This window comes from Vulpes vulpes, chromosome 8, assembly GCF_048418805.1.
Source record: "Vulpes vulpes isolate BD-2025 chromosome 8, VulVul3, whole genome shotgun sequence".
NCBI lineage: Eukaryota > Metazoa > Chordata > Mammalia > Carnivora > Canidae > Vulpes > Vulpes vulpes.
In genome coordinates, this window is record NC_132787.1 from 82571963 (window position 1) to 82593344 (window position 21382).

The 21382-nt window shown below is 44.0% G+C and overlaps 1 protein-coding gene across 2 annotated transcripts in view; it reads right to left on the reverse strand.

The window, feature by feature from the left end:
• Positions 1 to 21382, reverse strand: part of VIT (vitrin) — a 101455-nt gene that overhangs the window by 33884 nt on the left and 46189 nt on the right. For both annotated transcript variants that reach the window (XM_026018949.2, XM_026018950.2), the window contains exons 5-8: positions 18045 to 18178; positions 12983 to 13060; positions 7277 to 7468; positions 2224 to 2280 (exon numbers count right to left, since the gene is read on the reverse strand). In XM_026018949.2, coding sequence (XP_025874734.1) covers positions 2224 to 2280; positions 7277 to 7468; positions 12983 to 13060; positions 18045 to 18178 — 461 coding nt within the window. The remainder of the gene's footprint in view (positions 1 to 2223; positions 2281 to 7276; positions 7469 to 12982; positions 13061 to 18044; positions 18179 to 21382) is intronic.

Sequence of the window (21382 nt, forward strand, 5' to 3'; positions counted from 1 at the left end):
CAAGGGACTCATTTGTTTGATGGGGAATGAGACCAGATGCACTTTATGCAATTCTTCCCAATTCCATGTTTTGATGGTTTTCTAGCCAAAGAATTGGGTGACTTGCCTGATAGACATGATTACCTCTGGTGTGAGCGCCTGCAGAGGGCATCTAAGAACCCCAAACGTTCTGGGCTGCCTTTTCGCACAGTGTACGAGTAGCTTCTGTCCTGGGAGAGAAGCCTGCAGGAGCCCCCAGGAGGCTATGGGACCAGTGAAGTCTGGGTTCCCCTCGGTCTAGGAGGCACTCCAGAGGCCAAGGGCTCCCTGGGAGTGGGTGGGAGGCTCAGAGCAAAGTGCCAGGGATATGAGGATGGAGGGAGAGGAGTGACAGAAACAGGTAGGATTTGAGGGTACAAAGGGAGTGGGGAGCATCTGTGAGGCTTGAGAGAGAACATAACTGCTGGGAGCATGCAGGAGAATGGGAACAAAACAGGGGCTCACAGCTAGAGAACCAGAGGCAGTAAGGGTAGCAAAAGGGAATGGGATCAAACACGGAAAATAACCTGGGGTTGTTGGCAGTAAAAAAAAATAGGAGCTGGAGATCAGGTAATGTGCCTCGATGCCGACCACCCCCTGAACCATGTCTGATTTGCGGTGGTGTGTCTGGGTCAAATTTGAGCTCAATCCCAGAGGCAGGTTCTGGGGTGTGCAAGGTGAGGGCATAGGTTGCCCTTCTGGGACCTCTCAAACAGACTCAGCCCAGGAACGCTATTGAGTGTCCGGACTGCTAGAGCTTTTCTCTTTGGCACACTAAGAATAGACAAAGCAAACAGACATTTCCCTTGAGGTGAAAACCCCTTGGCCTGCCCGCACACTCTGGTGATGTGGAGATGAGCTGCAGAGGCTAGCAGGGAGCATGTGAGGAGTAGGGAATGTGCAAGTGCCCTGGGGCAGCAATGGTCTCCAGGTTGACCTGTGCTCTGGTAGGTTTCTGGAAAGCAGCTCTGGGATAATCCTGACTTTGGCCACCCGAGGGGATTATACAGCATTGGCTGATTTACATGCAACCAGCAGTCTGCTCTCTTCCCTTAATTTTCCTCTTGATAAAAAGTGCCCCTGGGTCAGCTTTTCCTTGGAAGTCAGTTGAGCTGTCTGTGGTTTGCTCTCCTTTTGAGAGTTGTGGAGGAGTCAAAGATCCTAGCCAACGGGACAGGAGGAGAGAGTGCCCCATGCTTGGCTGCCTGAAGAGCCCCATGGGCCGGGAGAGGGCTAAGATGGCCTAGGGGAGTCCTTGCTTTGCCCAGCGACCTGATTCTTAAAATCTTTTGTCCAGGACAGCAACATGTGCTTTGGCAAAGGTACACCTGTGCCACTCCTAGATGCTAGTCCTGTTTGGGGGACCACATGGAGCTGCTGCTCTGATCCAGTATCAAAGCAAAACGGAACCTACAGTCTCTAGGAATCTTTTAACGTGTGGAGGACATCCTAGTAGCCCCCTGCAAAAGTAAGACATGAGCTCCTTTCCTTGGGAGGTCCGGGCTTCCCAGGGCAGTGCCCCGTGGCTGCAAAAAGGTATTGTGTACTTCTATCAAGTGTATCAGCTTGTGGCCCAAGCCCTGAGCAGAATTTGTAGAAAGCATCCAGCCCTGCTCGATTTTCCTTTCTAATCTCTGCTGGCCTCCGGGCGTTGCAAGAAGGGCATTTGCCTCATCCCTCTGCAATCTCAGTGTTTGGGCCAAACCTTTAAAGGATGCACACAGAAGTGAGGAAAGGAGAGCCGGGGGTGTCATAATTCATAGAATTCCTGGAGGCGAGAGAATGCGTTTCTATTCCCTCTATCAGAGGAGCACCCTGGCAAATCAGCTCTGCCCTTTCCTAGACAACACTACAAAATGTTCTCTTTCTTTTACCCTAGTTCCTCCAGTACAAACCCCAGAGAGTATCCCTTTTCAGCTTTATAAGAGCCTAGTTACTGAATCCTCAGGAAGTTCTATCACAACCTCCACAAAACTGCCTCAAGGGAATGGCAATTGGTGAAAGCCTTGCTTATTTAATAGCTCCCTTGCTTCCCTTTCAAGTTTCCTTACAAGTTGGGCCCTTGAGTGGTATCTTCTGTTGGAATCACTGGTTTAAGGTTCTCTGTCCAAACCTAAATCAAATGGCAAGGACCTGGAAAGACAAACCTTACATAAAAACGCTTAACTTCCCCCAGAAGCTAGAAAGGTGAATTCAGGCTCTTACCTGCATTGGCGCGGGGGCTGTTTTGGCCACTTGCATCGCTGCTGGTAGACCAGAGATCTGTAATAACATGGGACTGGTCAGAGCATGAATTTTAATCAGTTCTCATTCTTTCCATGATCCAACCCAGCAAGACACTGCCAAGGTCAGAACTAAGGTAAAGCTTTGTCCTTGGGCGGTCTGGACCTGCCCCAAGGAGGCACTGAAATGGAAAAAAGAGAGAGGGGAGTTAGCTCAAAACACAGACTCAAAATTCCAGGTAATAACAACCCTTGTATTTCACGATTGTCAAAGTAAGTATCTTTTATTAAAGTGCCATATTGTTTTTTTACACGTCACTATACTTACAAAAATTCTCTTCAACGGTGCCACTCCTGAGGAGGCGAAAGCAATCCTCCAGTAGCAATGTCACTTAACATTTAGCAATTTGCTTAAATGGCGTGAACACGGTATTGATGCAAATAACATTAGTTTTCAGTCATTTTAAAGGTACACAATGGGTTATCCTTAATTACTTTGGGAGAAAATCAAGTACACTTCAGTATTCATTATTTATCAGGCACTTTCTCTGAAGCAAGGCTCTGAAAGGGAGGAGAGGGGTGGGGGATTTTGTAGAGAGATGCAAAGTCCATTTGGGGCCGGGAAGGGAGCCATGTCAAAATGAGCTGAGGAAAAAGAACCAAGTTTCATGGAGAGGAAGAGAGAGAAGTTCAGGGAATAATATCAGTTCCTCCAAAATCTGAATCTGTCCACAATCAACGTTTCACTCGCGTTGACTTTGTTCCAATTACTTGAATACAATGTCCAAATACCTTTGTTTTCCCTCTACTTGTAAAGATAGCACATGCTCACTGTAAAAATCTATAGCATGATAGGAAGAACTCGCCTGCAATCCCTCTATCCTGCAGGTACTGGTATACAACTACGGTACAAAGCATTGGATCCCTTTCTCTATGCACACATTCTCACATACGACACATAGGCACCAAAATGAGATCACTGCCTGTGCTGTCTTGTAGCCTCCTTCTTTAACTTAACGATCCGTTAAGTCAATCAGGCCAATCTCATGTCAGTAAATGCACATATTCATCAAAATATTAATAGCTGTGTGGTAATTGCTTTAACCATTCTGGTGGTGGGCAATTAATCCACTTATACTTATTTTTCTATTAGAAATGACATCTGTGTCCAGGCTCCTTTTCACCCTCAGATGATAATCACCTTAGGATATACTGTGGTAAGTGCAAATTTAGGGTTGTTTTTTCCCCATGTTCTTGCCCAAACCATGTATTATTAGTTTCTCACGTGAATTGGCGAAAAAAAAAAAAAAAGACATGTTATTGCTTAATTTGCATTTATTGGACTTCTGGTGAGGTTGAACAACTTTTGTTGTATTTATTGGTCTTTTCTAGTTCTTCCATTGTGGCTTGCCTGGTCATGCCCTTCACCTATTTTTCTATGGGAAGGTTCATTTTTTCCTTACTACTTGTAAGACTGGATTTTAAGAAAAAAGTTCTGATACTTTAAAAGAAGATGAACTTTCGAAGAGGAGATAAATGTTGGTGAGAAGGGAAATCGTGTGTGGAGGGGATGGGCAGTTTTTGATGCTGGTCTTGCTCCTCCCTGGAAAGGTGAATGACCATGGCCATCAGCATGCCTTGCCACTAGGCGGCACTCTGCAGTTCCCACTCCACTTCCCAGGTCTACCCTGTGGGCAGATTTAATCTGTTAGGTCTCCTGAGGCAACTGTGGCAGTTCTTGAAAGGATTTTCTTAAAATAATGTTCAGCAGAGCTACCTCAACCCTCGTAAGCCTATGGTAGATACAGCTGACCTTGCAGCAGGCCTTTTCCAGAACACGTTCTTTGGCATATCTGTGGATCTGGTTCTACAAACTGCCCCCTCTGGCCCTGGGATGCGGCTCTGCAGGTGCCTGGTCCCTGTGGGTTTCTATGGCGTCTCCCATGAGGAATAGCCTCACTCCTGTCCCTCTGAGAAGTCTCTATTGCTCTGGCTCTTGGCTCCCTTGCCCACAGCCTTGACTCATTCCTTGCTATCTTGTTAGGTTTGCCTGTTCATCGGTCTGTTAAGGGGTGTCCCCTTCATTTTCCTTATTCTTCCACCTGTGACTACTCCTCTTCCTGGGCTGGGAGAGCCTCTGTCTTTTCCCACTACAAAGTTTCCACTTTCCACTAGACTCCCTGCAGTTTCCTATGTTGTGTCTGAGAGGCAGCTCTTTATCTCATTGCAGAGCAAAGATGACTCCCAGACTCCAAATGCAGATTGTTTCTATTCTGGACACACTCTTCTAGATGTCCAAAGCTGAAGTGACCTGTTGCAGGGATCTTTGGTAGGATGTGTTCACAGGTGTAGCCCAAGATCCCAGAACAGTGCATGACACATAAGAGGCACTCAATAAATTTTTGTTGAATGAATAAGTTAGGTTTTACTTGGACATCCCTTCCACAACCAGCTTCTAGAATCTTTTGAGGTTGGTCACATATAAAAGAGAGGAAAAAGCCCTTAATAAATGCAGTAACAACAACTCACTTGTCTATCAGCAGTAGGAGAGTTGCTCTGTTATAGTTGGCAGGACATTCTCAATTCATTTGAAGAGGAAAAGGGATTAACTGTGTACTAAATATTATTTAATATAGTTGAGCTAAAATATCACAGCAAATATCTATAGCCATACATTGATACAGGCACTCATGAAAGTAGACTGGCAATTACCTGGGGCTGGGGAGGTTGGGATTAGTTAAGGGGCACAGAGCTTCTTTTTGGGATGAAAAAATGTTCTAGACTCAATCATAGTGATGGTTGCGCAACTTTGTGAATATACTAAGAACCACTGGATCGTACACTTTAAATGGGTGAATTGTGTGAGATGTGGAAAGTAACTCAGTTAACTGTCATTAACAAAAAGACACAGGCACTCAAACCTCCACTTTCATTTCTCTTTGTTCCTACAGAAAATCCTTTGAGTAGGCAATAGAATTTTTTTCTCTGTCCTCTCTTCCCAGTTTGGCCCCTTTCTTGGCAGCCACAGGGGCTACAGCATGGCATGGAGCGCTTGCTCCGAGTGTTTGCCTGGCAGTGTGTGGGGCAGCAAGGACGCGGGTGCTGGGCGAGGTGGAAGAGGAAAGCCAGTGGGCTGGGAGGCTGCTGTCCAACGGCCCTGTTCCCTGGCCAGGAATAATGAGGCTTTGCCAGGTTGGGAGCCACAACCTGAGGTGGTTGAGGTTTCTACAAGCACAGGCCAGTGAGTGTGGCACTGAGTTTCCAGGCTCCCTTCGTAGCCAAATAAATATGCCACGTGTTTAGTTACATGTGTTGTGTAAAAGCTGACCCTCCTCCAAGGAGGCACCAGGAGCAAACAACTTACTCAAGTAATCCAAGGTCTTTGAAAGAATCAAGGGCTCTAAAAGTCAAGAGCCTGAAGTTCAGAAAAAGGAAAACTCTTGGCCATGGGACTCCCCCACCAGGCATGCTTTCTTCCCAACTACTTCTGCTGCTGCCAGGTGCTGTGTGTCTGTGCTCATGTCATCTGGGGGTCCATAGGAACAGGATGGGGGGTGTCCTATGCGTTCCAGATGCTATTTTTATGGTATTTTTATTTGGGGACTTTGTACCATCGCTTTTTCCATGGGTCATTCATTGGACTAATAATACTCCTTGGTTCATAATTAGGAACATTGAATAATATGGTGCACAGGGTGCTGGGCACAGGAAAACCCAGACTGTATGCTTCATCATTGTTAGTATTAATCATAGTAGGAGTTGCTGGTGCCTGACATCTGACAGTGTCTGATGCCCCATGCACGCCCAGGTGGAGCAGGCCCCTGCTTCTTTGATAGCTTTGTTTGTGCCTAGGGTGTTTGTTTATGGCAGGAGTACCTCCTGCAGAACAGTCACAGGAGAACCCAGCTGCTGGGGTGCCATCGCAGCTCTGCTGCTTCTCAGGTGGGTGGCCTAGGCCAACATCCTCCCTACTCTACTCCCTGGTTTCCTCACCAGTACAAGGGATTAGTCAAAGTAGAAGTTGTAGGTCTACTTCATAGAGCTATGAGGAGGATTTCCTAGGCTGGTATTTGTAAGGTGCTTTGAAGAGTATCTAGCATGTTACAAGTGCTGATGTTATTTGTTAGAGAAAAAGATGAATAGATAGATGGCTGGGCTCTGATATGGAAGGGGGAAGGGCCATGCTGTGTGGCAGTAATGTCTGGAAGTTGGAGGTGAGGCTAAGGAGAACAAGTCCCAGGTACTTTCTCCTAGAAGGGAAAAATAGCCCCAGGTGGGAAATATTTAGAAAAACCTGCTAAGACAGTAGTGTCACTCCTGCTGCTGCAGAATTTTCTAGACTCTTATCAGCAGACATTTAGAAGTGAGATGGGTGCTTATTAGCCAAGGGTGGCTTGCATATAAGCATGTAGAAACTAGACACTGGGTTACCAGGTGAGCTCTTAAGACCCTTTTTTGATATAATGCCAAGATTAATTTCATAAAACTGACTTTGGTAAAACCTAAAATATGATTTAAGAGATGGATGCCTAAGAAGCAATCAGAAAAGGAATAAAAATTTAGCTATCTGGTTATTCCCATAGGAGTTTTTTGTTTTATTGTAATATTGTAATATTGCCTGTAATATTTGAAGACTTCTAGGAGTATACAGTGCATCACTTAAAACAAAACCCAACAGTATTTATGCTGAAACCTACTATTCCTTCAACTTGGCTTTTGTAGAAATGAGGATTTTGCAATGGGAAAGTTTCATGTAAGATCCTACCTTCTCCTACCTTCCACAGTATGACAACAGTAGTCCTGTTATTAAGTCTCTTCAGCTCCTTCTACATGGTTTGATTAGCTCTTAGCCTGGTCCTGAATTAGTATTAGGTTCAAGTCTACACTTGAGTCTGGACATACTCCTGGCCCAGGTCTTACATTACCTCTCACCTGGCTCTCAAGATGGGCTCTCCACACAAGCATTCAGACCGTTACTCTGAAAGCCCAGTCTCCTACTTTTCTAGCACATGACAACACACAGTCTACCTACTGACCCAGCTCCCAGCTCCTGTAGCCCATGGGCTGTGATCTGAGGTTGCTGGTGGTAGAAACTGCAGATGGGGATGGCTTTGGCAGACTGGTGTGGCTGGCTTCGCTGGCAGTGGCTCCCGTTACCTGCACCAGGGTTACTGACTGTGCAGTCGTTCCTGGAACTGATGGCTTCTGATAGGCCTTTGTGGCCTCACCTGTAAAGAAGGCAAAATTACACTGGGCCCTACAAAATGGCTGGAAGGCTCTTGAGGACAGAGACAAAATAAATGCTTATTGAATACTGGCTTTGAGCAAAGACCTGTGCTAGTTGTTGCGGAAGATAAAAACCACCTGTCTGAAAGGAATGTACAATCTGGATGGAGCAATGAGCCAATAAACCAAACACTAAATAACAATAAACTATTTAAACAGCGGTTAAATACTATAGCAATGTAGAACACGATTAACTGCCAAATTAATTTGCAAGACACCAGAAGCGGTGGTTCATAAACTTTCTTTCTCCCCCCTCCCTTTTTTTTTTTTTTTTAAAGATTTTATTTATTTATTTGAGAGACAGAGAGAAAGAGAGAACACAAGTGAAGGAGGGGCAGAGGGAGAGGGAGAAGCAGGCTCCCCACTGAGCAGGGAGCCAGATGTGGGGCTTGATCCCAGGAACTTGAGTCAAAGGTAGACTCTTAACCAACTGAGTCACCCAGGCACTCCCTTCCTCCCTCTCTTTTTTCCCACTCTTTCTCTCTCTCTCTCTCTCTTTTCTTTTCCTCCTTTCCTCCCTTCTTCCCTTCCTTCCTTTCTTCTGTGGAAGTTAGCACTGACCTAGGAATGGAAAGAACCTTCGGGGCTTTCACTACGACTTACTCTTAGAGAATACATTGTAGGTGTTCTGGCTTAAATTGGTTCATGACTAGTCAGCTAACTCCTCTGGGCCCCCATTTTCTCATCTGTAAAATAGGGTAACAGAAATAATTGGATGGTAAGGACCATCCCAGATTCTACTTCTAAATTGTACTCATGTGTAATGATTTAAATTGTTTCCATGGTTTTAAACAAGTCTTAATTTGTTAGTACTCTGGGGGCCCTGACAGCTTCTCTGAATGTTCAGAGCAAGGGGGCAAGTGGCTACCCACTGGGCATTGCATATTGAACTGACAACCGTGGGTCTGTGCCAGAAGGAGACACAAAATGGTTCTGAAACTGAACAGTGGTCCCCAGTCCTGGGAGGGAACAAGGCTCCCAGTTACATGTATCTCCTGAGCCCCACGGCCGGGGTATGCCAGCTTTAATACCAGTGCATCTGTAATCGATTCCTAGGGCTGCTATAACAGATTGCCACAAACTCCGTGGCTTAAAGCAGCAAAAATTTATTCTCTCACACTTTTGGAGGCCAAATGTTGGAAATCAGTATTGCCGGGCTGAACTCCCTCGGGAGGCTCTGAGGCTCCCTCGGGAGGCTCTGCTTTCTGCTTCTTCCCTCATCTGGCTGCTGGCATTCCTTGGCTGGTGGCCATACCCCTCCAGGCTTCAAGGCTGACATCCTCAGGTTTCTCTCTGCTCCATCTTCACATGACCTTCTCCTCCGTGTGTTATCAAATCTCCCTCTGTGCTGCCCCCCACCCCAGCTAATTCAGGATAATCTCCCCACGAAAGATCCTTAACTTAATCCCATCCACAAAGCCATCTCCCTCCTCCATTTTTAGTTTTGCCATATGCAGAAGAATCCACAGATTTCATGGACTAGGACATGGGTACTTTGGTGGGGGCTGTTTTTCAGCTCACCCACAGCATCCTAGCTCTAGCTCCTGCTCTGCTTAGGGATACTGCATTCTTTGGCACACGGAACAGCAGCCAAGGGGATAGCACCTGAGATAAGAAGGTGCTGCACTCTTCCTGTGAACCATCCAACTTCCCCTTTGACAGTGTACACCATGCTGGCCTTGGACCAACCATGCAGACAAATGTGTGATGGGGCATTTAGGCCCACTACTCAGCTCTGGCATGTGTGTGTCTGCCACCCTGCGGCTGTCACCTTCTGTGGGAATCACAGCACTGACTCAGGAGAGCAGGTTGACAGATGGTGCCTAGGCATGGGTTGGAGTGTGGCCACTCGGTCTGCTCTTGTAGACGTTAGGCCATCGGGGCAAGACACAGATCTCTCATTTACCCTGTGGTTGCTAACATCTGGTCACCTTTAAATCTGCCTGCCAGACAAATTGCTAAAGTGCTGGCACTGGCCTTGGGGGGTTCACCCAGTCTTCATGACATCTTTGGGCAAAACTGAACCTGCGTGATTTATGATATTTCCGTAACTTCAAAAGGAATTGGGTGTTCATAATAAGTCCTAGGCGAGTTTCTAGTTTCTCCAAAGTAGTCTTCTATCTTACCCTCCGGTAAGTGCTCTGAAGTTATTTGCGCCTTGGCATGGGGATGCAGGCCCAGCTTGGATCTACTTCATACAGAGAAAAGCCATTTAACAGATGACTTGTATAGTTTATGAAATAGGATAAAATTATTAATTTAGAAAGAAATATATAAAACCTACAGTGAGTATATTTTACTTGCAAAAATTATTCATTAAGCCACAATTGAAAATAAAATTTCTACTAGCAATAATGAACATTTTTGTCGCCTTACACTTATTAGATATTGAAACTATGAATTATCTTTTTCTCACATCATTGGCTAATACTGAGGTTTCTAAATACCCTAGTCTTCTTTTGCTAATACTGATTTCTGGAGGACATTAAATATCTTGATGGCAGCCATTTGTGTTACTTGCTTAAAACACAGATATTTTCAAGCATGTCATCAATTCAACCAACAGGTCCATCTCTGGTTTCCATGGTCTTCCATGGGCTGTTGTTTCTGCTTGCTCTCCTGCACAGAATAGAACTGTCTTTAAGATGAAAACAGAGAAAGAGCTCTACTCCAATTGCTCCCAATTCCTCATTGAACATAATGCCTGATGTGACCAAAGTGAATTCTTTTTTTTTTAAGATTTATTTATTTATTTATGATAGACATAGAGAGAGAGAGAGAGAGAGAGAGAGAGAGGCAGAGACACAGGAGGAGGGAGAAGGAGGCTCCATGCCAGGAGCCCAACACGGGACTCGATCCCGGAACTCCAGGATTGTGCCCTGGGCCAAAGGCAGGTGCTAAACCCCTGAGCCACCCAGGGATCCCCAAAGTGAATTCTTCATAGCACCTGGACTCCTGACTTCAGCCCTCACCAGCTTGGCCACTAAAGTTCTTTGAGCCCGGTTCTTTAGCTGTAAAATGGAGATGGTCAGACCTACCCGGCAGGGCTGTTGTCATAATTAAAGATCATGTCTGTAAGGGTCCTGCACAGTGCTTAGCACATGGTAGGTACTCGATAAATAGCACTAGCTGACATTTATCATCATGTTATATATCATGTCCCCTTCCCCCAGTGTTTCCGTAGGTGTCAAATGTGAGGTGCCATGAAAAAGGCATTGAAGCCAGTTTATAGCAATGCCTGGAGTTCAGAGTGATGGGGAGGATTTGGATCTTCTCGCCAATACTCACTACAGGCCTCAAGGCTATACATGAGGGCAGGAAATGTAATATTCACTGAGCATCTACTATGCACCACTCTGAACGCCTCTTTTACATAAGCATTCATATTTGATATTAATCATAATCTTGGAAGCCAATCCAAGAATTCCTATTTTTAGGGTAAGTAGTATATTTTCCAAGAGATCAAGACATTCTTTTTTTTTTTTTTCTAAGATCTTTTAATTTTTATTTATTCATGAGAGAGAGAGGCAGAGACACAGGCAGAGGGAGAAACAGGCAGAGGGAGAAACAGGCTTCATGCAGGAAGCCTGATGCGAGACTCGATCCCAGGTCTCCAGGATCACGCCCCGGGCTGAAGGCGGTGCTAAACCACTGAGCCACCCGGGCTGCCCAAGAAATTCTATACATAAGGTCTCACAGACCATAGGTAGCAGAGCCAGAATTTGGACCCACATTTGTTTGATTCCAAATTCCATATATTTTTCCTCAAAAGAGGAACAAGGTGGAAGGCAAGTCATGAATAGCCTCAAGGTTCCCAGATGTGGTTCCCATCAGAGGGTGGCCCAAAGTCCCCCTAGAGTTCTGGTGGAAGCTGGCTGACTCTCAAGGACGGGTAGCCTCAGTGAGCACAGGCAGTGAGGGGCAGGAAGGTGTTAGGAAGTCAAGCATATTATCATAAACTTCAGCTTGATTTTCCTCTGGTGGGAGAGGCTGGGCAGGTGGCCAAGATGAACCAGGAGAGGATCCTCCCACCACTAGCTCAGTAGCCTCTAGTAAAGATTTACTATCCTTTCTCTTGCTGGAGTGCCAGCAATGTGCCTTCTCAGGTTTGGTGAGCTTCCACAAAACAACACTTACCTGTTTTTATTTAGCTCGGAGTAGCTGGAGACTCTAGCCAAGTAACAGCTGCCTGCCTGATGGTTGCTAACTGCCTGGGGAAATAGCGTTTAAATCTTAGGAACATCCATCCCCAGCAGGAGCTGCACCAGGCACATCAAGATGCTTTTTTATTTTTATTTTTTTAAGGTGCTTTCTATTTTTTGAGTGAGATATTTTCCCATGGAAGAAGGTTATTATGCTTTGAGGGGGTCATCCTAACCTGATTTTCCTGTTAACTCACAGTCTTGGAGGGATTAGGAAGCGGTTTTGTGGGGGGGCGGGGGGGGGGGCAAGGCGAGAACAACTAACTGCTGGCCCTCACATCTTCATCTAATCTGCTCCCCCTAATCCCTATAGGAATTTTATCATTCGGGTTGCCACAAAGGGGGCCATCCTTTTATGGTTCTCACAGGAATTTTTTATTTGAATTAGCGAAACTTATTCTTTAATGAGACTATAATTTTAAGGAGCAGTTCCTCTAGAAGCTTGGTGAACCCTAAGTACCCTTATTATGTTTATGTTAGAAAAGGAAATTGATCCCTTTTCTTTGTGTGGGAAATCCAAGTGTCCTCAAAGACATAGTCATGCAGGGCCAAGTTCCCACTTTAACACAGAAACCTAGGAAATGGTATTTTCCTGGCCTGAGGTCTACCTGTACTTCGCTTGTGGTTCACATGAAGCTGGGTAGGCTCAACCTCATAAACAGTGTATCTTTGTCTGGGTTATTTCGATTATCTGCTTTCTGTGAATACATACACCACCCCATCCCCTTTGCTGCCCTTTATTTCATACCTTAGCAGAGAGGTATGCTTTCAGCTGTCAGGGGGACATTTCTAGACAGAATGTCCTGTCATCCTCTAAAGCAACAATACAGTACAATTGAAGGCAACAATCATTCTGAATGAAAATGACACAAACATAGAGATAATCTTGGAATTGCAAAAACAAAACCCCAAAATGAAAGCATCACTCTTTAGCCATATGCATAGCCATCTATCTCCTTGATGTCTGTGCCCCTGTTCTTGGCATCTGCTAAAATATTTCTGGAGTCAGTGGAGCTTGACCACTTAGGATGTTAATTTCTTTTTGTTGTTGTCATTCAGACAATTTTTAAAATTTAAATTCAATTTGCCAACATACAGTATAATACCCAGTGTGTATCACATCACGTGGCCTCCTTACCTCCCATCACCCAGTTATCCCCACTCGTTATCCCCCCTTCAATTTCTACCCTACCTCCTAAAACTCAGCGTTTAAAAACTCAGACAATGTAGGTGAAAACTCTCATGAACACTTGCCTGTTTTGGCAGTGGGGCTTTTTGATGATGAATATGTAAGAGCCGATGGGTAGGTTACATCCTTTTGGGGTTTACCTTCTGCAAAAAAGAAAAAGAATGATTTATTTCTAGAGCTAGAAGTTTTAGATGGCTCTGTTCTAGTAAGCTGATTCCCTCCTTCCTATGTCTCTCTCTTGAGTTCAATAAATCTGTTGGTCTCCCCCCAGCTGAATTGTTGATTATGATAAGAAAGTCAAGTGATGTTTTGTTTTCCTGTATAGCCTGTGTTTTATTAATATTAGAAAGGAAGCAATAAAATCTCCATGACTTAGGATTCACACTAGCAACCCTTATTCCACTCATGGAGATGTGACACATAAGCTAAGGTTTTCGTACATGGGGTGTTGAATGTTTAATTAGGTCAGTAGATGAATGTAAGAACACTCCCCGTGCTCTCTCCTCCTGCATGCTCCAGAGCTCTGGTCACAGATTGGCTGTGCAGAATGGCTCTCTCTCCCTTTCCCAGACCCTGTGGGAGCCATGACACTAGAAAAACCTAAAAGATTTCAAAATAAGCATTTGTTGCCCACCTAGGGAAAGATAATTTAGAGGCCAGAGGAGAAGGAATGTTAATATGTATCAGGGAAACAAAGGAGGCATAAAAAAGAAAAACTATCGGGTGATTGGGGTTGGGTTAAGAAGGTACCAAACCTGATAGGACTGGAAATTCCCCGAGAAGGCTGCTTCCTACAAAGCCTTCCTCTGTCAGGAGACAATGCTGGACATTCCACCATAGGGGTTTTGCCCCACAGTGAGATGGAAAGTGTCACTTGGAGTCTAGAAGCCCTCTTGAAGGCAGGGAATCTGTCTCACTTGGTAACTGTTGAATCTGGGCCTAGAGAAGTGTCTGGCACACAGGAGATGCTCACTAACTATTTCTTCAGAGAATTAATATCTTAATGCCTAGATCTCTGTTACAGTTCAGAGGCATCTCACCTGTAATCTAATATTTACATCTGATAATGAAAGCATTTTAACTCGCAACCTAGTAGTTTTGTAGGATAGGCTCAGGGAGGAGATGGTATGGAGAGCCTGAGGGGTGCAAGAGTCTAGCGGAAGATTTTGCAAAAAGCCCTATTGACACAAGGGATTGCAGAGTCATGAAGTAGAAAGAATGACAGGGGTTCAGAACGGGTCTGAAACTGGGAATAAGAACATCTCAGTTTCTGTTTCTATTTGCCATTAAGTAATTGCCTCAATCCCTGAGACTCTCATTTTTCTCATTCGGAAAATATGGACAACGATATGGACCAATTTCATACATTAAGTTGTAGGGATTTAATGGAAAAAAAAAGTTAAAATGTTTTGGAACTAGATGTTACCAGAGAGATGTGAAGATTCTATGCTGGTATTACCTATAAATATCACTCAAAGTGGGAATGAGGCACAATGTTTGGGCTTACGGAGTTATTTCATCTCATTAAAGTCCCCTGGGAACAGAGCTTGGCATTTCCAGGTCCCCCACCCTTGTCTGAGCCTCCTCCAAATAACAGTGATTGAGGTTATTTCGGCCTTGAAGAGGGCCCCACGGCTGTGTGCCTTGCTCTTTCAACAGAGAGCCACTGCAGAGACATGGTCTCCCTTTGTTTACTATTCTTCTCACATCTAAAAATCCTATGGTTCTTTCTGCTTCTATTCAGAAAGGAAAAGGAACATGAGCTCAGTTTTCTGAAATGTGGATCAAAGAACAAATGGGCAGTATTAGGAGGTTCCTCTCTGACCTTTCCCATCCCTGGACTGTCAAAAGTTTGTGCAGAGCAAAAATGCACATCCTATATCCTGCTCCCATCCCAGCCCATCGAAGTAAAGGAACTAAAAGGAGCACAGTGATGTGTGAAGATTAGAAATTAAAACCTAGAGAGAGGTCATAGAGGTATCTGGGCCTTCAGAGGAGGATTCTGACCCAATCCAGCTAAACTTGGTAGCCTTGAGCCTCCAAATAGTGGGGAGCCTGCCTTGGCTGTTGGCTGGTCAATGCCTTTATGGGCACTGTGCTCTCCCAATTCACCCATCCGAAAGAGACTCCTAGCCATTGCAGAAGCACACATGTTTGTTATAATTGGCAAAAAGTGTTTGAGTTAAATGTCACTAGGTGAAATGAGGGGAGATGGAGGTTGAAATCCACAGGGAATAATCTCAGCAGATTGATTTTCATTTACAAAACCAAAACATCAGGGATCCCTGGGTTGCTCAGCATTTTAGCACATGCCTTCAGCCCAGGGCATGATCCTGGAGTCCCGGGATCGAGTCCCATGTCAGGCTCCCTGCAAGGAAGCGCCTCTCTCTCTCTCTCTCTCTCTCTCATAAATAAATAAATAAATAAATAAATAAATAAATAAATAAATAAATCTTTAAAAAAATAACCAAAACCCAAAACATCTCTACTGTCTTGGAGTTAATTTTTCTTTTCAAACCTCTGTTGGGATTCTATTTTTTTTAAAAAGATTTTATTTATTTATTTATTTATTTATTTATTCATTAATTAGAGACACAGAGAGAGGCAGGCAGAGACACGGCAGTGGGAGAAGCAGGCTCCATGCAGGGAGCCTGATGTAGCACTCGATCCCGGGACTCCAGGATCACACCCTGGGCCAAAGGCAGACGCTCAACCACTGAGCCACCCAGGCATCCCTGTTGGGATTCTTAAATTGCAGGCTATACACTTAAGATGAAAACACTCTTATTTAGCCAGGAGCTGTTTGGTAAACACCTATGTATAGATTATATTTCTCTCTATACTTGACAAATTTGTATTCTAGATATTAGCATTTTCATATGGCCCCTAATCTAAATACTCACAGTACTGTCACTATCTGACAGAGAAACCAGTATAATTTGAACCCTGGTTCAAATCTGACAGAGAAACCAGTATAATTTGAACCCTGGTTTTGCAGAATTTGGCAGGCAAGAGGAAACAGGTATTGCTCAAGTTGTGAAAAATCCTAAAAGGTCTGTTTGTAGTTCTATTAACACTCTGCTAATTGGGAGGATAGTAGGAGTTGGGGTATGGGATACAGAAAGGTACCAGAAAAATACCTAGACTGGAAGGCCTACTATATTACAAAACATTTCTCTCTTCCTCACTTCATTGATCTTCCATTGGTAGTTGCTCAGGAGAGTCGCATGGCTGCTAATCTTGTTGGGATGCCAGGAAGCTCTGTTAGAATATAGTTTAAAGTCATGTGAAGCCTTTTTGAAGAAAATGGAGATTCAAGGCCGAGAGTAAGGCAAGTATAAGACAATGATAGAACACTGTGTTGTGCTCAAATACCAACGAGGACATGTCGGAAAAGCGTGAAGGGCTCCCGCTGGCCAAACATGGAAAATTTGAGTGCCAAAAAGAATAATGATGATAATTGATTATAACATATTTTCGAAAACATCCATGGGTCCATATTGGTACTTGTAAAATAGGTGTGGAGAGGAGGAAATACCTCTTTTCTTTATATAAGAATACTTGCTAATAAATGGGAATGACAGAATTAGAACAATTATGCTTTTTCAATTTCTAGTGCAATTCTTGCTACTGCAAGGATCATCAACAGAAATTAAAACCACTGGGTGAATTTGTTGGGGAATGAGCTATTCATGCTGTTTGGAAGTATTACCCTACAGATTACTTATTAATTACAACAATCTTTAACATGGAGAGATGTTATAAAGTATCCAAGCAGTTAAGTTTAACATCAACAACAATTCGACAAACTGACATTATTGTGCCTTCTGAGATGGCCATTGTGATACGCACAATGGATATACTATGATACTACCTGCGTAGCAAACTTGGCAAAATATTTAACCTGAATCCAATCATGAGGAAATAGTTGGACATGTTTGTGGTCCAGATTGGGAGACATAGACTAGACAACTGGCTAGGACTTCTAAAATGCCATTGTCATTCATGACCAAAGAAGGTAGTGTGGTGGTAGCTAGTTCTAGATTAAAAGAGAGTAGATAAATGTGATAACTAAATGTAACAGATGATTTTTATTAGATCATGGATCCAAAAGAAAGGAACAAAGAAACAAAGAGGGGAGGGAAGGAGAGAGGAGGAGGAGGAGGAATTTACTATGAAGACTATTTTAGGATAACTGGATATAATTGGATAACTATTTGTTAGATAATATTATGTCAATGTTAATTTTTTAGGTTTGGTACTGGTATCGTGGTATTTAAGAAAATGTTCTTGTTTTTACCAGATCTGTCCTGAAGTATTGAGGAATAAAGTGTCATAATGCCTTCAGCTTATTTTCACATGGATTAGAATGAAATAAAATAAATGATAAGTAGATAGATAAAGCAAATGTTCCTAGGTGAAGGGAATATGGGTATTCATTGTAGTATTCTTTCCATTTTTCTTTCAACTAAAAACATTTCAAAATAAAAGGCTAGGTTGGGTAATTTCACAAAAATGGGCAAGGGCAGGTCATGATAATCCAGAGATACTCAGTCACCTTTTTGCTGTGAAAGCACACTAGTCATTACCTCACTGATATTACTTCATCAGAAGAGGGACAAAAAGAGTAAAAATGATTATCTGCAAAAATCCTAAGGAGCTAGATAGCAGGAACTGACTAGCAATACAATGAATGAAATAAAAAGAAATCTCAAAATTGTAGCTTGGTTCTCTAAGAGCCTATATCCCTATCCATTTATCAGAAATATTAAGGAATGAGGATCGAGATATGAGACATATTTGGCCTAACCAAAGGAGTAGTTAAAAAAACCCAAGTTATGAAATATAATTCACTTCATTAAAAGTTTGGATTACAGATAGCTTCAGTGTGTTTCAAATGAGCAATTGGAGCCTTTTAATATTTCCCGACTTTGTAGTGATTTATCACGGTAATTATAATTTATTATTTCATGATCTTAATTATCAGAAGAGCTAATGCTTCAGATTTTTTATGAAATGAGCTGAGCCATAAACTAAAACCAACAGAATGTAGAGCACATTTCATCCCGCGAGGTCACGTAAGCCAAGCGCCCAGGCATGGCAGCGCTTCCCAGAGCGTGGGCATACCTGAGACGATGAAGGACTCTCTCCAGCGTGGCAGGGACAGCGACTGGATGCCATTGGAATAACTCCCTTTATAGCCAGATTGTCCAGCAACTTTCCGAACAAGTATTTTCCCTCCTGAATTATCAAGCACACCACTGTGGGGAGAAACAAAAATATGAAGAACTGGAAAACATCATTTGACACAATCAGCAGATTATCCAACCAGCGTCTATCTTTATTTTAAGATACGAAGGTGGGGACGCCTGGGTGGCTCAGCAGTTGAGCGTCTGTCTTTGGCTCAGGGCATGATCCTGGCACCCGGGATCTGGGATTGAGCACTGCATCGGGCTCCCTGTGGGAAGCCTGCTTCTCCCTCTGCCCATGTCTCTGCTTCTATCTCTCTGTGTCTCTCCTGAATAAATAAAAAAATATTTTGTAAAAAACCTTATTTATTTTTGTTGCATTTCATTTATTTTTTAAAATATTTTTAAGATTTTATTTATTTATTTGAGAGAGAGAGAGAGAAAGAGGCAGAGACACAGGCAGAGAGAGAAGCAGGCTCCATGCAGGGAGCCCGATGTGGGACTCGATCCCTGGTCTCCAGGATCACACCCTGGGCTGAAGGCAGTGCTAAACCGCTGAGCCACCCGGGCTGCCCAAATAAATAAATCTTAAAAAGAAAAATAAAGATATGAAAGCTTTGAGATTAAGAAAAGATTTGCCTTAACTTGCAGCCCCCTACTTGTACCCCCCAAGAATGGCTCCTCCATCACATGGCCCAGCATCTGACCTCCAGGTCAGACATCCTCTTTCTTATCACAGGGACCTGGTGGTTCTGTCAGGCAGCAATTTCTCTTGGTCACCACGCCTCAAATTTCTTTTCCTTGGTTTCCTCATTCCCACTAGTTCTTTTTAAGTAAAACTTCTTTCCTGACAATTTCTAGTGTGGTTTCGTGACCTCGCAGAATGACTCCGGTTATTTCGAAAGGCGGCCATGACATTTTACCAAGCAAATTACTCCTTCCATTCTGGGCCAGGGAAGGAAGGTGTGTAGAGAAACCGAACTCATTAAAAAAGATTCCCCAAGGACTAGCAATTGTTTCTTTAATTTCTAGGATTTTGAAGGTTTTAAATCCCGAGATGACAGCGACTGACCTATCTATGTGTTTGCCTTGTCCTGTGAAGCAGGGCCTTCCTTCTGGTTCCTGAGCATCACTTCACATTGTCATTTCCTCGCCCCAAAACCTAAAATGGCTCCCGTGGGTATCCGTGATTTATGGCACAGAGGGAGCTAAAAATGCGCTGAGGTTTGTTCTCATTAACACCCTCCCTTCCCTCCAGGAATGAGAGCGTTGCCGTTTCCTGCCCTCCCACCCCCATGAGTCAAGAATTTTCAACGCTCAACTGCTCAATGACCCAGAAGGAAAGAAAGTGCTAATAGTACTTGACGTGTAGAACACTTAATTGCTTTCAAGTCATGCCCACGTAAGGTTTCTCACTGGGTGCTGCTGGCAGACCTGTGAGTTGCAGAGCGGAGGGCAATGCTATTGCTCCCATTTCACAGAATTGGGCTTGGACCGGTGGAGTGACTCAGCCCAGATTTTGTAACTAGAAAATTGCAAGGCAGGGATGCAAACCAAGGTCTAGCTGACCTTGGAATCCTGGGTTTATTCCATTTGGTCACAGTTGCCTCTCAGAGTCCAAAAGCATAAGCACCTCCTGATGCCAACTCCTCATCTTCCCAAATCTTTTCAACCCTGCCTTCTCTTCTTTTGGGAGCTCAGAAGCAGTCACCTCATGTCTCCCAGCTGCAGCCAGGCTGGTCTCTGCTCCTCCAACAGAGCACCTGGTTCCACTCGTGTGTCTGTTCACACTGCTCTTTCACTCTGGAAAACCAACTCCCACTTCTGCTTGACGAGGCCTGGGCCCATCAGCACCCAACACTTTCTTCTCCACAGAGATTCTGAAAAGACCGCTACATCCCTTCCCAATGAGGCCTTAGAATCTTGTCTCTCAACCAAGACTCTGATTTTACTTAGTCTTGTGCTATTTCCTAAAGTTTGCTTGAGTTGATTTTGTCTCCCAACTGGATTAGAAATGCTCTTATGGAAAAGACAGTATATTATGCTTCTGCATTGGAAGGCCTGTCAGTGGTGCATGGATGCTGCCCACACTGGTTTATAAGAACCAATTGTTGACATTTCAGGATTGTGAGAGTTGGTTCATTTCACACTGTAGCTTGAAATCAGCCATGGTGGGAATATTTATACCGCTGAAGTTGGTAAATGAGCACTTCCCTTGCTTTTGGGTTGCTGGTAGTTCAACATTTATAAGCACGGCACTCATGTAGGCTGAAAATTCTAATTATTTAAAAAAATTATCCATGCTCCCTTTACTTAGAATTAATGGGGGAAGATAGAAGTAGCACCTTTTTTCTTTCCCTCCTGAGAAATTATTCTGCCTTTGGTTTTAAAGTCAGTTGTATTGAGGAAATGTGTGTGTGCGCACTTGTTCCTGTAAGATCAGAAGCACATTTGCTACCACTTGGACTGAGGGAAGGGAGGCCCTGTGTTGAGCTTCCCCCTGGCTGTTCAAGGAAATCGGAAGGACCCTCAAGCTGGACAGGGCTGCTGATGCCCCTTATGAAGGTGTTGTAAAACCGAAAACCCAGACTTTGGGGAAGGTTTGGTGCAGAACTCTGGTGTGCTCATGAGATTGCCCTGTCGCAGACAAGAGGGATGCCTCATCTTGAGAGTGGACTTGAGTGGAGGATGTGGATCTTCTCAGATATTCTAGAGGAGGGTAGATGCCGGGGAGGTCAATGGTCCATGGGAATGGGAATGGCTAACAGCAGTCCATGAAGATGGAATGTACCAGAGACTCAACCATTGTAGGAAACACTGGAGAAGAGAAAGATCCTGCAAGAGGTGGTGGTTTCACTTATGAAGCAGACAGGAGCCATGGTACTTTGGAAAATTTATGTAAATGTGATCTCCTTTCTGTATTCAATCAGAGATAGGCACCTTGTATATATTCTCTGAAAGAGCAAAACCAGTTCTACTTCCTTAGATTCCTCAGATGCCCTGAGTGATTCTGGACGTACCTTCCTCACTCTGGGACCAGGGCATTGGGCTAAGCTGAGGGTCAACTGCATGGTTTGGAGGAAAAGGCTTGGTTTGGGACAGTTGCCATTTGGGATGAGCATCTAGTCAGAAATCAGCATGAAGAGTGCTCTGCATGGGGAGGCCTCCTTGTTGCCCCATTGGGGAGAAACCTTCCCTCTCCCCAGCACTTAGTCCCACTCTAAAAGCAGAGGTTAATTCAGGACGAGATGGAGCCAAAACACGATGCCTCCAATA